Genomic DNA, 18,141 nt, shown 5'->3' with positions numbered 1-18,141 from the left:
GAGGAAGAAGAAGCAGGTTCTTCCTGTCTGGGAATGCTTCTCTCCACTCTCCCCACCCCCCTTTCTTGGCCGGCTAAAGGCGGAGGGATTGTGTGCAGATGTGACTGGAGCGAGGCCAGCCCCTCTGCCCTGGGAGAACATGTGGTCTGGGAGTGTTTACGCTGGCGCTCTTTCAAGCCGTCTCACACACTGCATGCTGGCGTCGGCCTCCACATGACAATGGGGGGGTGGGGGGGGGGGGGGGGGGGCACTTTCAGATTGAGGTGACACCAGTGCTTGTTTACTCACCGTGTTGACACGTAGGATCAACAACAGAATACCGTGACCCTCGCTGACCCTTAAATCTGGCATAATAATGTTACTTGAAACCCTACCTGTGTTATATTGCGGCGTTCTACAAATATCGCACACTCTGGCATTCTCTTTCTCCCCGCAGATTCTGCACATACTTTACATTCTCCTTTGTGATTCGTGTTCTATGTAAAGAAATGTTCGCTCTCCAAACCAGTGAGCGGACCTTCTTGTCTGTATGTGTCAAATGCATTACATAGTATCTGTTGTTTTTGTAGCCACCACTAAATGCTAGCGGCAACCAGAGCCACGTTCTGCAGTAAAAAAAAATCCTTTCTATTATCACCAAAGACATGCAAAAAATTATCCTTTTAAACAAGTGGCTCATTCATTCAAATGCAATAAGAACTCATCAACATGAAATTGTATTTTGTGCTTGTGTTTAAAAAGAACTGACATCCTTCATTCATGTAAGTATTCAGTGCCCCCTGCAGGTTTAGATTTGTGGAGATGGAAAACTAATACACACTGGTGCATATGAGAATATTCTGATACAATAAGTAAATTGGTTACACTTGTATAGCTTTGACACTATTTCCACATTCACCCATACCTTCACACACTGATGGCAGGCGCTGCCATGCAGGGCTAACCACGATCCATCAGGAGCAAGGGTGAAGTATCTTGCTCAAGGACACAACAGACGTGACTAGGTCAGTAGAAGCTGGGGATCGAACCAGGAACCCCCAGGTTGCTGGCTCAGCCTCTCTCCCAACTGCGCCACGCCGTCCATAAATATTTGTTAGAGACTATCCTAAATGTGTTTTCTAATGGGCAGTTTGTACACCCTCCACAATAGTACACCTCCAGGCAATTTCAACCCTAAACTAACGCCCTCCCCGGATTGTTAATAACCAAATGTAAATAATCAAATGTAGATACTTTTTCTTATGCCTTCTGATCTCTCTCTCCCCCCCCCTCTCTCTCTCTCTCTCTCTCTATGTCCACTACTTGCTGTACATATCCTACCAAGTCAAACCTACACTGTTTCAATATCCATTTCTCTGTTCTAAATTGTTGATGACTGATGATAACAACCAAACCTACACCCCCCCCCCCTCCATTGTAAATAATTCAATGTATATACCCTGATGATTATCTTGTGTGATTACTGTATTATGATAGTATATATCTGATAGTATATATCTGTATCATGAATCAATTTAAGTGGACCCCGACTTAAACAAGTTGAAAAACTTATTCGGGTGTTACCATTTAGTGGTCAATTGTACGGAATATGTACTTCACTGTGCAACCTACTAATAAAAGTCTCAATCAATCAATCAATTAATTTAGTATACAAGTCTTTGCAAGTCCAAAATCTAGCAGAGACTGTTTATTACACACATTAATTAGTGACTTAAGGGGCAAACTCCAACTTAAATTGTGTCTTGTTTTGCAACAATGCATGATCAAATATATTCAGTCAGGAAAATTAGGTTTGCTTTTGAGACATAACACACATATTGTACTAAAATATTCCATACTATTGCATTAGACATACTTTATGCAGCTGCGTATAAGGGGAAAAGTCTGATTTCCAACTAGTTGACTGTTCGTTTAAAAACATTATTTTATTGAAATGCTTGCAGAGGGAGGCTTTATCCCAAAGTTGTTATGTTATGCATCACTTTTAAAAGCAGGGGGTTCCAACCAGTAGCTCGTGAGCTACATGATGCAACACGATGCATGTATTTATTGACAAATTCAACATTATTTTCTGACAAAATAGCATAAAAACAATCACCGCTTTGTTTGAGTGGAGCTCTGCTTCCTAATTAAAGCACAATTTAAATGTTGCCAGTCATATATATAATACCAAAACTAACCTTTTTAAACTAGCTTTTATTATTTGTTGCTTTTCTTTTATTCAAATCCTAGTTGTTTTCTGTTTTTAAGTTAGTGACTGATATTGTTTTGTATTTATTGATTGTTGTATCTTGTATTAAGTTAATTTTTATTGCTTATTGTAAAATTAATTGTTTCGGAGTGACAATGCACTAACAGGTATATCACAAAATTTATGAGTCTTTTCCAAATGCATTAATTTATACAATATGTTTTGGGAGGACTAATAAAATGTTATACACAAATGGTGAATCCTGTTTCCAGAAACCCAAAGCACTGACTTTTTCATGAAAACTACAAAATGTGTGCCATATTTGTAATATTTTTGTATTGTAAATGATGTAATTGTAAAGTGTCTGAAGTTTTAGGAATGCCTTATAATTCTTATTGTTGTTATTATTTTTTTCAAATGTATTATTTTTATTATTATACAACACACAATAATTTATTTTTATCATATTATCTCAAATAGTGATAAAAAAAACTTGAGTAGAAATATACGGAGCCCCTAAAGGGACATGGGGATTTTTTTTTTTTAGACATGTATCTCGACTATCTCGTGCGCACGAGAAACTTTTTATTAAAAAAAAAAAATAAATAAAAAAAAAAAACATTTTTTTTTTTTTTTTATAAAAAGTTTCTCGTGCGCACAAGAAACTTTCTCGAAACTTTCTTCACGAGATACATGTCTAAAAAAAAAAAAAATCCCCATGTCCCTTTAGGGGCTCCGTAGAAATAAAAGGCACACTGAAACTATAAAATGCAGATGAACAAACGTTTTAATACAAAATGTGGATTCGTTCATTGTCTGGCAAAACAAGAGCATTCCTTTTGTTTGGGTTGAAATTGCAATGAAAACGAAAATATCTCGGACATGTTTGTTTGGTAAAAGTAGCTCTCATAAGAAAAAAAGGTCAAAGTGTACCCAGTAAACGGACTCGTTCGGAACGTTGACGTCTTTACCACTAGAGGGCGGCATTTGTCATGAATAGCAACGGTTCTACTTTCAATTACCTTCTCTTTTGACTTTGTAATTTGCAGTGAGTGTGCAAAAGTATCACATACCATTGAAAATGACTTTTTTTCTTCTCATTTTTAAAGAAGAGTATTACAAAATGAACTGTCTTTCTTCATTTTTAAAGAACATTATTATAAAAAAAAAAAAAAAACATATTTTCCAACCTGTTCAAAAGTTGTGATTCCTTACAAATATCAATTTTGACTACAAACCACGTCTTGTGAAGGCCAACATGGCGGTGCCCCCTGCCAAGTCCTCACTACCACCCCCACGCAGGGCTAAAGAAAAAACAAAAACGCATGAAATAAGAGGGAAAAAAGGGAGGTGTGTTGGCGCATGCGCAGACGCCACCCGCCGCTCAGTTATCCCGTTTTTTTTGTTTTTTTTAGTGTAGAATCAAGCTCGTTACGTCACGGTGACTGGAGCTGGACATTTACCATCCACTCATGCGGTCGCACGTTCGAGGAGACAATTGGGTGCTCCTGGGGAGAAAAACGCGTTTTATATTGGATTTTTTTTTTTTAAACCCTCATTTTATTTGAGTTCGGCACGGAGCCGGCGTTTTAATGTGTGTGTGTGTATGTAAGCTAGTGGTGGTGTTCTGAGAGGCATCATGGATGAATGCTGAGCACCATTTAGAATATTTACATGACGCTGCTGCAGCGCCTTGTCTAACCTCACCGGCTTCTCCCCCTTCCTATATATATATATATTTATAAAAAAAAAAGGGACGTTAGGGGACTGAGGGTGCAGCCGAACACCGGAATCATTGGAGCTAGGGTTCGGATGAGGCGCTCGATCGGACTACTTTGGGCTTAGAGATCCGAGCCAAGTTCCCCCTCTGCCGTCGGGCATTGCTCAGGAGATGGCGATGAGCTTGCTCTATGTGGGATTTCTACTCAGCCTGGGGGTCATCTCTCCGAACGGTGCAGCCGTAGGTAAGACGCCTGTTGGCTCCTGGTACTTTTATTTTTGTGCACGCAGCTAGCATCTATCCCACACAGGCCTGGGTAACAACAAAGCAGCATGCAACCTCCTTAGAATGCTAGGCTCATTATTGCAAAAACAAGCTGAGCATTGGAAGATTTTGGCCTCGATGTGGTTTTACAACACACACACACACACACACACACACACACACACACACACACACACACACACACACACACACACACACACACACACACACACACACACACACACACACACACACACACACACACACACACACATATAAGGCCCTGCCTTGTAAGGCAAAGCAGACTGGAAGTGATTCACAATTTTTTTTTTTACTACTCATCAATCCCTTGCTTGCATGGCTTCCTTAGGTATGATGGCGCTTCCTTGGGTCGAGGTGCCACTCTGACAGCCCAGTGTGCAAATAAAAATAAGCCTCTCTAATGACCCCCCGATTCTTGATTGGACTAATGAGATATTAACTGCACCATTGCACACACTGGCAATGCATGCCTCATTGACCTGTTGATCTGTCATCTTGCAGGCATGAAAATAATGCAATTAGGTTTTAAGTTGTTTTTCTTTCTTGTTTTTTTTTTTTTTTTTTTTTTTTTTACAGTGGTAGCCGTGTAACCACACATACCTTAAGGCAGTGTTGTTTAACCCTTTCTGAGCCAAGGCACATTTTTTTCATTGAAAAAATCTGGAGGCACACCACTAGCAGAAAACATTAAAAAATGAAACTCAGCAGCTGATATTGACAGTAAAAAGTAATTCTCCTAATTCTAGGATATGAATTCAAACCATAACCAAGCATGCATCACTATAGCTCTTGTCTCAAAGTAGGTGTAATGTCACCTTTGTTTTTTTGGTGTTTTCCTGTGTGTAGTGTTTTAGTTCTTGTCTTACGCTCCTATTTTGGTGGCTTTTCCTGTTTTGTTGGTATTTTCCTGTAGCAGTTTCATGTCTTCCTTGAAGGCTTTCCCCGCACCGGCTTTGTTTTCGCAATCAAGACTATTTAAGTTGTGCGGACGTTATCCTTCTTTGTGGGGACATTGTTGATTGTCATGTCATGTACGGATGTACTTTGTGGATGCCGTTTGCTGCTCCCACATGCTGTAAGTCTTTGCTGTCGTCCAGCATTCTGTTTTTGCTTACTTTGCAGCCAGTTTAGTTTTAGTTTCGTTTTGCATAGCCATCCCTAAGCTTCAATGCCTTTTCTTAGCGGCACTCGTCTTTTGTTTAATTTTGGTTTAAATGTTAGATACCTTTTTACCTGCACGCTGCCTCCCGCACATTGTGATCACGACAAACCATGTTCCGACATCTACAAAGGAATTAGCTACCTGCTGCCACCTACTGATAAGGAAGAGTATTACACGGTTACTCTGCCGGGCTCTAGACAGTACAGACACTCAACAACGGCACATTTGCGGATTATAATTACTGGTTTGCAAAAAATATTTTTAACCCAATTAGGTGAAATGACATAATCTCCCACGGCACACCAGACAAGATCTCACGGTACACTAGTGTGCCGCGGCACAGTGGTTGAAAAACACTGCCTTAAGGCTATGTCTACACGAAGCCGGATAACCCCTTAAACGAATAATTATTTAGCCTAAGCCCCGTTTCAGCCACACTAAACCAGCGTTTAAGGTTCCCCTCCTCGGACAAATTACATGGGTAAGTGCGCCGTGTATTTCTTGAATACCCTTAGCTTTGTATGGACTCATTGATTGTTTACAAACTGAGTTCGGAGAGGAAGTGACGCCAGAAAGACCACGCCCACACAGGAAGTGACATCAGAAAGAACGCGACACAAACATATTGCTGGGTAATGTGACCAAATAGCTAAATTTTTGTTTCATCTGACCACAGAACTTTCCTCCAGAAAGTCTTATCTTTGTCCATGTGATCAGCAGCAAAGTTTAGGCGAGCCTTAAGGTGTCACTTCTGGAGCAAGGGCTTCCTTCTTGCAGGGTAGCCTCTCAGTCCATGGCGATGCAAAACACGCTTGCCTGTGGACACCTTCCAATTCATTGCAGACCTGCTTTTTGGTTGTTCTTGGTTGACTCTGGATCATCCTAACAATTTTCTTTAAACAACAGGTGATCGCTTGCGTATTCTTCCTGATCGTGGCAGTGACAAAACTGTGCCATGCACTTTATACTTACGAACAATTGTCTGCGCATTTGCTCTTGGGACCTTAAGCTGCTTTGAAATGGCTCCAAGTGACTTTCCTGACTTGTTCAAGTCAATAATAAGTTTTTTTCAAATCTGTGCTGAGTTCCTTTGACTTTCCCATTGTCACGTTTGTAACCGAGTCTAATGACTGCATCACATGAGCCCTATTTAAATGGGCTCAGAGAAGTCAACAGGTGTTGTCAATCATAATCACTCACATGAAGTTAAGAGGCCATGCCATGAAGCTAATTTGATTTGATTGTAACGTTTCTACATCACCAAAATTCATAATGTATGTTGTGTATGTATACTTTTGACCCAGCAGATTTGGTCACATTTTCAGTAGACCCATAATAAATTCATAAAAGAACCACTCTTCATGAATGTTTTTTGTGACAAACAAGTATGTACTCCAATCACTCTATCACAAAAAAAGAAGAGTTGTAGAAATTATTGGAAACTCAAGACAGCCATGACATAATGTCCTTCACAAGTGTATGTAAACTTTTGACCATGACTGTACACCCATTCATACATTAAATTACTTGCATTTACTTTCACGTAAAAAACACTCATTTTCAAGGTGTTGCAACTTTTATTTTGTAGTAGTAGCAGTGACTTCCAGCCGATAAACTTCCTTTATTTTCACTTTATCGAAGTGCGCATGCAAGTGAAGTCAAGGCCACATTGGTGCCTGTGTATGTTTACACTGTAGTCTGATAAAAATCACATTTTACTTGCAGGGTAAACAGTCAGCTGGAAAAAAATCGGATTTGGGCCACTTTGGCCTGCAGTGTAAACTTAGTCCACTAGTATAACTAAAGACTTTGAAAAAATGACTACTGACTGAATCTGAAGTAAACAAGCTACATGCAGCAACACCTTCAGTTACATAAATCACATTACAGACACTATTTGTAACTGATAAAAAGGAGAGGACTCAAAAGGCTTCTCTGAGTTCTAAGTTACGTAAATCCCAAGTTTGGACCCCATGCAGTGTTTTGTGTTTGCTTGCAAGGTTAAAGTGTAAATGCAAGAGTCTGCCAATGTATTTAAAGTGGTCCAAGTTCCTCTGTACAACATGAACACTGGTGTTTTTACAAATTTGCTGCAAAAATATTTGTCTCCCAAGTTTTGAACTGAACTTGGGCCGCCATTTGAATACCCCTGCCTATGGATAACAGATTGCATAGGAAAGGTCCTTCGCTTTCTGGCAATGCTGCTCCTGGAACAATTTAGTTGAATAGCCCTTGCCTATAGTATCAGTTCATTTTTTAAAGAGGTGCATATTTGCAATGTCATATCTCAGGTTATTGTCATTATATAAGCTAAATGAGATATAGATGGAAGCGTTTCACAGTGAAAGCCATAGCTGAGATTACAAAAGTCCCAAAGCGCCTCCCTCTTCTTCCATCAGTATCTGTAACATCTGGACACAGGGAGACAGTATGTAACATCTGGACACAGGGAGACCATTAATCCAACGTAGATGTGACTGCTCAGAGGGGGAGAGACCAGCTGAAAAGCGAAATAAGAATCTGTCTTTGGCACCCCCAGAAACTGACACGTAGCAGTGTTTCCCATAAACTGCCAAGATACCTGTGGCGGTGGGGGCGTGGCTATAGGCGTGGTCACCATGACATCATCGAGTAATTTGCATAATGTACTACAATGATATGATTTTCTCTAAAAAGGCTCAAAAAATGTATACTTACTAATTAATAATAACAGTTTTGTTTTAAACGTCCATCCATCCATCCATCCATCCATTTTACAATATAATTACAACACTTTATGTACATATTTATATACAGATTTGAACAATAAGTTATTCATTGAAATATATTTATTAATTGTGGTTCGTACAAAAAATATATCTTATAAAATATAAAAGCTAAAATGTCTCTTAAAGCTCTGCTCCTTTAATTAGTGCATACTAAATAATTTAACTTCAGCCTACTACTACAACCATATTATTTACCAGCAACATAAAGTGAAACAGAGGCAGAGGTGTCTTGCCACAGTCAGTAACAAATAAACAGAAAACAGTAGTGGACAAATACAAATAAGGCAACAAGAGAAGTATCCTACACTTCTCTTTTGTAAAGTAAATCTGAACAGCCTATATGGGCATCTACATCAACTATATGATTTGCCTGAGAAGCTGGACAGGACAAAAAAAAAAAAAAAAATAATTTTGATTTTTTTTTATTTGTGGCGGACGTAATTCTTTCGTGGCGGGCCGCCACAAATAAATGAATGTGTGGGAAACACTGCGTAGTTATATCACAAGGAGTAGGGGGCTGAGAAGGATTGTGTAATTTTAGTAAACTGTACCTGTGCGTGCATGCATGCAGTGACCAAAACGATAAGCCCGAAGCATAGAGGAAGGAGGGAGGCACAGCTGAATTTTATGAATGAGAGGGGATTAGCAAAAGGAAGGTAAAAAAGTTACAGTGTTGAACAGACTGCTTTTACCTGTGGTCCATATACACTATATTGCCAAAATTATTTGACCACCCATCCAAATGATGAGAATCCGGTGTCCTAATCACTTGGCCTGGTGTATAAAATCAAGCACTCAGGCATGGAGACTGTTTCTACACACATTTGTGAAAGAATTGGCCGCTCTCAGTGATTGCCAGCGTGGAACTGTCATAGGTTGGCACCTGTGCAACAAATCCAGTCGTGAAATTTCCTTGCTCCTAAATATTCCAAAGTCAACATTATTATAATAAAATAGAGGAGTTTGGGAACAACAGCAACTCAGCCACCAAGTAGTAGGCCACGTAAACTGACAGAGAGGGGTCAGCGGATGCTGAACGTAGTGCAAAGACTTTCTGCACAGTCAGTTGCTACAGAGCGCCAAACTTCATGTGACCTTCCAATTAGCCAACGTACAGTACACAGACAGCTTCATGGAATGGGTTTCCATGGCCGAGCAGCTGCATCTAAGCCATATATCACCAAGTCCAGGGGTGTAAAGCACATCGCTACTGGACTCTAGAGCAGCGGAGACGCCTTCTCGGGACTGATGAATCACGCTTTTCCATCTGGCAATTTGATGCACCAGTCTGGGTTTGAAAGTTGCCAGGAGAGTGCTACATTTCTGATTGCATTGTGCAGAGTGTGAAATTTGGTGGAGGAGGAATTGTGGTGTGGGGTTGGTTTTTCATAAGTTGGGCTTGGCCCCTTAGTTCCAGTGAAAGGAACTTCGAATGCTCCAGGATACCAAAACATTTTGGACAATTCCATGGGATGGCACTTCAAGTTCATACGTGAGTAAAGGCAGGTGGCCAAATACTTTTGGCAATATAGTGTATGATGAGAGTGTGCTGTCACGGCTGGAAAATGTGTCATCATTTATGCTGATGCCAGCCAGGAAAGTGCTGTGTGATATGAAACGCAGGACCTGTGCGTTGTGCATGACTGAATTAAATGTCTCAAATTACAAGGTGTTGTCTTTAGCTGCTGGAAAGTAGATTGCGACTTTTAAATATGTTGAAAATGCAGATTTAAGAATCCCATATAAGAGCTCCTTTATGCAGCTGTAAAGACATTTTACAGAATAACATGAATAAACCGAAAATTTGCACAGTGCAGGATCATTTGTGACAGGGAGCTATAATGTTGTGTAAAAAGTAGCATAATCTTGTTTAAAGAAATCACATTTATTATATAGCAGGCACTCCTCTATCGCAGGGGTTTTTACCCTTTTTGACTTCGGGGCCTGACTTTTCCACCACAAAGGGACACTGGGCCTACTCAAATATTAACACTGAATTAGTCATCTTACTCTTGATTTGAATCATATTCAATCATTCTATCTAACCTACTTAAAGTTTGACAGGATAAACCTTGTCAAAGGATATAAAACCATGTGATAATCACAAAGACTATTGCTCTATCGCATACCCAAGTCTAGAATTCAGCAGGGGCAACAAAGTCCCAATTGTACTACCCTCTTCACTTAAAAAAACTAATTATTTGGGTTAGATATGAAATACCTTCTATAAATTTCACCAAATATCCAACCAATTTGCATGACCTCCTACGGAAACTGTCCTACTGAATTGTTCCAATATTCTGCAGCTAAACTTGGTATGAACATTTTCTGAAACTTGAACAATTTGTTCTCCCATGTTGGAAACAGCAAGTAGTCATTTGTAGTGGTTCACATACAATCAGTACCAGGCCTGACAGTGGTAAAATTATTTCTGCAAAGTTGGAATATTGTTAAAAAATCTAATATTTCCATAGGTGGCGCAAAAAAAACCAAAACATGTATGACTTTCTAAATATAATTTAAAAAAAATATACAATTAGAGTCATGTAAACATGAAATAACCCCTATACAGTCACCTTTACACTTGTTTCACCCGATGTAGTAGCCTTGAGTGTGTTTTACTGTGGATTACAGTACTCACCGAAAGCCGAAGGATCTTCCAAGCTGTCGCCAGGCCACTACATGGAAATTCTTTGTCACATCCTGAGTAATTACTCTAAGCCAGAACTGTGATGAAATCAGGGGCAGGGTTTCCCCTTAATGTATTTGAATGTGGCGCGCCGCCACAGCATTTTTATTACTGCCAGACCTTTTTTTTTAACTTGAAAACAAATTAAATTAATATAAGCTCCCAGAAGAATTCACACAGTCTGACGCTATTTTTAACTTTTATTACCAATCTTATGATAAGAAACAACGGCACAATTCCAACAGGTTTAACCTCCCATGAAAACACTTTCGTCTCCGTGAGTCTGCGCTTGCCCCAACACACAACAATACTTCCTCATTCTCCGTCAATCACCTTTCAGGCACGGACAATGTGTTTGCAAACATGGGAAAAACTGACATCAAATCCAAACCACACAAATATTAAACATTAACATTAGCTGGTCGTCACAGTATGAATTAATATACATAGCTTATCATTCGCGCACTATTGACTAGTGACCACCGAAAAATCAATCAATCAAAGTTTATTTATATAGCCCTAAATCACGAGTGTCTCAAAGGGCTGCACAAGCCACAACGACATCCTCGGCTCAGATCCCACATCAGGGCAAGGAAAAACTCAACCCAATGGGCTACAATGAGAAAAAAGACTTTAATCACCGAAAACCGCGCTACCGAAACCGGGTTTAAACAAAACTCACGCCATTTTCTGGAGCGTTGTCAGCATGTCTATGATGTGGACGTGATTTTTTGCATATATACCCGCACAGCCATCTTCAAAATGTGCAAATATTAGGAGTAAAGTGGTGGCTTTTAAGAAGAGAAACTAGAGCAACAGCGCGAAGCGAGTGTGACGTCATGCTCGCTTTAGCCTCTTTAGTCCGGGACATCGAGGGACAGCAGTAGTCGCTAAAGACGAGTACACCCTATAATAACACCAGAAAAAGATGTTTGATTTGTTGCTAGTTGTTTTTGATTTTAAAGAAGTCATTAAATGTCTGTAAACATTTGAAAAAAATCTCAACAAAATACCTTGTACAAAAGGCAGCAACAATTGAAAATGTGGCAAAACGATAAAAAAATATATGTTAATACTAATTAAAAAAACAGATTTTTTTTTTTAATGTACGTATACATTTTTTGAGACTTTTTAAAGAAAATCATATCATCATAGCAAATTATGCAAATTACTCCCTAGTCATTGTGACCACGCCCATAACCACGCTTCCACCGCCACAGGTATCTTGGCTGGTTTTTTTTGCCTAAAGTTGGTCAACTTGACAGTCACACATATGACTAGGGATGGGAATTGATACGATTTTTCCGGTTCCGATTCCACTTTCGATTATGCTCAACAATTCGGTTCTTTTACTGACTAAAGAAGGATAACAAACAAGTTGATTATCGTTAACTTTGTTTAATTCAAAAGAAACATGAATTTACGATCCCGGAAAGGATAAGTGGTAGATTGATTGATTGATAGAAATGGGATTTTTTTTAAAAGAACTAATATAATAATAAGAGGAATAGTCTTCTGTAGAAAAAAACAAAACTGTTACATCAAATGATTATTTTTAGAATAATTTATGAGCGGACCATTTAAAAGTGAAACTATGTCAGATAGTGACAAAGACAAGCAAGTCGAGTCTGCAACCATCAACGATAAAGATTAAACATCATTTTGTCGAAAACGCAAATCTGTTTTTTTTTCAGGAAGGATATGAGATTTTTCTGACTTATTACAAAGTATCTGCTATGGAGAACCATTCTCAATCAGGGAGGAGGCGCTCACAGCCTCCCAGTCATACGCTGTTTTGTCACTATTTGCATAGTAAGTATTCATTTCATTTTTAGAGCTAATATTAGCAGCATTTGCAATTAGGTACTAACATGACAAGCGGTGTTAGTCAGTTAGTTAATTAGTGACCTGCAGTACATCGCTGATATGGACACCGTTGCTGGTGGTGGTGATTCACTTCCGGCTCAGACGGGATGAAAACGTGTCATTCATTCAATGTTTTCACATTCTGTGTGTGCTAATGTTTCAGCAAGTATTTCTTCCCTTTGATGAAATGTCCACTTTTCAAGTATTGTAAGTTGCCCTCTTGTCATCCTTTCTCGTGAATAACTCCAGTTTTTGTGCCACTTCCACACCATGCGTGGTGAAGTCACACATGCGCCCACAGGCATCGAAAAAGGAACGGTTAACAAAACTGTAAAGGATTCCCAGGAATCATGTAAACCAGTAGTCCCCAACTACCGGTCTGTGGATCAGTTTGTACCAGGCCGCACAAGAAAAAAAAATACAATAAATAAATAAAAAAAAATTTTTAAAATTTAAAACATTTTTTTTTTTAATTTAAAATTTTTTAAAATTTAAAATCTTTAAAAAAAATGTTTTTATTAAATCAACATAAAAAACACAAGATACACTTACAATTAGTGCACCAACCCAAAAAACCTCCCTCCCCCATTTACACTCATTCACACTCATTCGCACAAAAGGGTTGTCTCTTTCTGTTATTATTATTTTTGGTTCCTACATTATATATCAATATAGATCAATACAGTCTGCAGGGATACAGTCCGTAAGCACACATAATTGTATTTTTTTATGACCAAAAAAAATAAAATAAAAATACCACATTTTGTAGATCGCTATCCACGGGTATGTCTGGTTACGTCCACATCGCATGCATGCTGACAACGCTCCAGAAAATGACGTGCGTCTCGTTTACATCCGCGTTCGGCAGCACTATGGTCGGTAATCAAAGTATTTTTTCGGTGGTCGAGTTTTCGGTACATCACTCGTCAATAGTGCGCAAATAATAGGCTATATGTCCATTCAAACTATAACGACCTGTTGGTGGTAATGTTTAATATTTGTGTGGTTTGAATTAATGTCAGTGTTTCCCATGTTTGCAAACACACCGTCCGTTCCTGAAAGGTGATCGGCAGAGAATGAGGAAGTGTTGTTGTGTGTCCGGCGGGGAAGCAGACTCACGGAGAAGAAAATGTGTACAATGGAATTGTGCCATTTGTAATAATAAGATTGGTAATAAATGTTAAAAATAGTGTCGGACGTTGTGTAATTTCTTCTGGATACTACAATATATTATATTACTTCAAATTGTTTAGAAAAAAAAAAAAAAAAAATTTTTTTTAAGGTGGCGGTAATAAAAATGCCGTGGCTGTACGCCACATTTAATTACATTAAGGGGAAACCCTGATTACCATTCTTTACCACTCTGTTGTTAGCGTTGCATGTTCTGATTTGTCATTTCACATCGCTCACAAGGCTCATTAGTGTCATGTGGCGCTGATGATGTCGAAGATGAAATGAATCAAAAGAGTTCATCTCCACTTAGCGTTGCCCGAACAACTGCTGATAGCTGATAGCAGTCTTGTTGGCTTTAAGTGGCGCCAGTACTTGCATGTCCCGCCTTTGACATCACTCACGTCAAAGGCTCACCAATGTGGTGAAGTGTTATTGATGAGGCAGGAGTTGGAGATGAAGTCTACAAAAAGTTTTTCTGCCAAAAGTTGGTCAACTTTATTGTTGCTGTGAAGATACAGTAGTGCCAAGAATAGCCGCTGTATTGTTGTTAGCATTGTTTACTCCTAACCAAAAATGCTTGGTGAGGCAATGAGGGGCACGGAATACTTTTATCACTGACTAACAAAAACACACATGTTATTTCCAGTATATTTTAATTCTATTTTAAATCCAAAAATGACGTTTTGGTGTAAAGTAAGTGTATGTTGGTATGTTTACAATCCCAGCTAGGTATCATGTTATGTATTAAAAACTGGCTTCCTCTAGAAAGTTCTGCCACATATGAAACAGGTAGATTTTTATTTTATCTACAGTATATACTTTAAAATATATTGACATTTCTTCTCTAAAAATTGTTTTCTTGTCAATATAAACATGGACCCATTGCCTCCCTGCTTGGCACTCAGCATCAAGGGTTGGAATTGGGGGTTAAATCACCAAAATGATTCCCGAGCGCGGCCACCGCTGCTGCTCACTGCAGAGAGTAATTTCACCACACCTAGTGTGTGTGTGACTATCAGTGGTACTTAAACTTTAACTTTAATGTCTCCTCTCACTCAGTTTTTGTCTTCTCCGAAAAATGAACGCTTTTAAGGGATACGTTATTGGGTAGAAAACCCATGTAGATAATTGATTGATGAAGTGTACAAATGTAAGAAGGATCTGGTTTTCAATTTCATATTCTACATGGGTTTATTCGACCTGTCTAGATGTGTTTCAAGCAGATGGTTTCTAATGAATTAACGCAGTAACTTAGATATTTTTATTGCATGTAAAGATGGTGAGTATCATACTCACGCACCCAAGTGTAGAACCTGGGTTGCTTGTGGAAGCTGCTTCTAATACTGTGCTTCTTCACTGTAAGTCAGTGGCGGTCTGAGCAAAAATTGAAAGAACATCACTGTAAAGTGTAAGTGACTGCGTCAAATGAAACTCAACTTTATTATCTTTGTAAAGGCAGAATTTATGACTGCTGCAGTGGATCACATTACAAAAGGACCTTCGGAAGAGGCCTGTCAGTGTTTGTTGATTTAAATGCCCTCTGACTGTTGGCTATTCATGTCATCTCTGATTAGCAGTATATAGCTTATTGTTAAAAGTGCCTTTTTGTGTTATATTTTGGTCCTGATTGGGTGCAACAATCGTACAAAAATCAGTTGGGGTTGCGTGATATAAACTGACACATCCATCTACCGTAATTTCCGGACTATAAGCCGCACCTGACTATAAGCCGCACCAGCTAAATTTAGGGGAAAATACAGATTGCTCCACATATAAGCCGCACCCGACTATAAGCCGCAGGGTTTTGATGTGTAATTAGCGTAGTATATAGGGGTTCCTGCTACCACGGAGGGGATTGTCGGGACAGAGATGACTGTTTGGGAACGCAAAGCGTCCCATTTGTTAACAATAAATCTTTCAATCATTCAATCAAACTTTCACATCTTTGACATGGCGAACAGCATTCGTGCAGAGTACAAATAATACAACGGTGCAACGTAATACAAAGTGCTCGCCTGTACGTTATCAAAATAACCAGCCTACCGGTATATGAAAAGTCAGTCTTTAATCATCGTGTCATCGTCTTCCTCCTGCGTACTAAAACCACCGAAATCCTCTTCGTCGGTGTCGGAGAAGAACAGGCCGTAAATAAGCCGCACCCTTGTATAAGCCGCAGGGACCAGAACGAGGGGAAAAAGTAGCGGCTTATAGTCCGGAAATTACGGTATACATTTCCTAGTGCTTGTCTCTTTTTGGGGTCGTGGGGGTGGGGGGGTTTGGAGGCAGGCTGGAGCCTATCCCAGCTGTACTCGGCGGAAGGCAAGGTACACCCATGACAAGTTGCCACAGACAGACAACCATTCACAACAGGCTTCTATTAAACTCAAACAAACGTGTATGCGCCCGTCGTGAAGGAGATTTATTCATGAACAAATGTATTTTTAAAATGTTGATATTTTTGCAGTGTTGCTGTTCTGTTGAGTAAAATCCAGATTTTTTTTTCAAACTGGATTTTTGGCGTGCATAAGGGGGTTGTGTTGGGGTTTGGGAGGACCAAAACCCCCTCAGCCCCAGGGCCCCTCATGACTGCATTACAGTGGAGAGGAAATTTGTGCTGGCGCGATTGATTATTTTGGTAATTCAGTAATGCATCGATTAGTTTGTTTGATTAATCGAGTGATTGATTGATTACCACAGTTAAAAACAATTGGTGATCCTGCTGATTTGCTGGAGAAGCAGCTGGCATGATAATCGCTAGCTATCTTAAATTCTGTGTAGCATGAATCCAAGACACATTTATGTCTTTTAAACTGGGTTAAAAGATTTCAATGTTTGTACTTTTTAAGCACATTCAACAATACAGTGATAATAACTTGTAATTTTGATCACAAAAATCGTGATATGACATTTTTTTAATTAAAAATTATTTTTTTTATTGTCACTTCCCAAAGCCAGAATGATCAAACAACTACACTGTGTACACTTCCGAAAACGCAATATATCACGTTATACGTCAGTGGCCAAAGGAGGAGCAACCTGTAACCAGTTTTGAATTGCCGCTGTGCTAAAAAAATCTATTGTGATAAACAGTATATTTTTATTGCCAGAGGCTGCAATATATATTGCAATATGGGTTTTTGCCCGTATCGCCTATCACTAAAATCCATAATTTGTAGAAATATGCTCATTGAACATGGCCTCTAATACCGTATTTTTCGGAGTATAAGTCGCACTGGCCGAAAATGCATAATTAAGAAGGAAAAAAACATATATAAGTCGCACTGGAGTATAAGTCGCATTTTTTTGGGGAAATTTAGTTGATAATACCCAACACCAAGAATAGACATTTGAAAGGCAATTTAAAATAAATAAAGAATAGTGAACAACTGGCTGAATAAGTGTACGTTATATGACGCATAAATAACCAACTGAGAATATGCCTGGTATGTTAACGTAACATATCATGGTAAGAGTCATTCAAATAACTATAACATATAGAACATGCTATACGTTTACCAAACAATCTGTCACTCCTAATCGCTGAATCCCATGAAATCTTATACGTCCCCTAGCCAAACTATGAAAAAAACTGTGAGTTATAGTCCGAAAAATACGGTAGATAGACTCCCTGTGGTTAAAAATGTGTAAGTGGGTCACAGGCTAAAGACACTGAATTTCTGAGAGGCCCCAGACTGTTTGCCTGACCCTTTTAATAGGACCTGGCATTACCTTTCCTTCTCAACTACCAACATCTACTAGTAAAAATGTATCATCCCTCATTACAATTCAGTAGATAATATTGCTCAAGTAGCTTCAAGTGAAGGTCGCTTATCAGGTAATGCAGAAATTCTCTATGGTGATTTCCTATTTTCGCAAATGTGTAAGTATAATTCTATTCATAGTACGATTTAGAAGATCAATTGGCCCTAGTGTGTGAGTGTGAGTGTGAATGTGAGTGTGAATGTTGTCTGTCTGTCTGTGTTGGCCCTGTGATGAGGTGGCGACTTGTCCAGGGTGTACCCCGCCTTCCGCCCGAATGCAGCTGAGATAGGCTCCAGCACCCCCCGCAACCCCAAACGGGACAAGCGGTAGAACATGGATGGATGGATTGCTGCACGGAATATTTGACCTGTTGACCTGTCTGCAGGGTTTGTACACTGTATCAGAAATCTTGCAAAACTAGCACATTAGGACTATGTTTGCAATTTGTCTGTGAATTTCACACAGAACTCGGCATAACTCAACACAATTGAAGGGCGGAAGTGA

The 18,141-nt window shown here is 39.3% G+C and overlaps 1 protein-coding gene across 2 annotated transcripts in view; it reads left to right on the top strand.

The window, feature by feature from the left end:
• Window positions 1-3,690: 3,690 nt before the first annotated feature.
• Window positions 3,691-18,141, top strand: part of LOC133653629 (low-density lipoprotein receptor-related protein 1-like) — a 223,583-nt gene continuing 209,132 nt past the window's right edge. For both annotated transcript variants that reach the window (XM_062053123.1, XM_062053124.1), the window contains exon 1: window positions 3,691-4,155. In XM_062053123.1, the coding sequence (XP_061909107.1) occupies window positions 4,083-4,155 (73 nt within the window). In that variant the 5' untranslated portion in view covers window positions 3,691-4,082. The remainder of the gene's footprint in view (window positions 4,156-18,141) is intronic.

This window comes from Entelurus aequoreus, linkage group LG07 (assembly GCF_033978785.1).
Source record: "Entelurus aequoreus isolate RoL-2023_Sb linkage group LG07, RoL_Eaeq_v1.1, whole genome shotgun sequence".
Classification (NCBI taxonomy): Eukaryota; Metazoa; Chordata; class Actinopteri; order Syngnathiformes; family Syngnathidae; genus Entelurus; species Entelurus aequoreus.
Note: the sequence above shows the minus strand (reverse complement) of the source record. Positions and strands in the feature narration are given on the sequence as shown.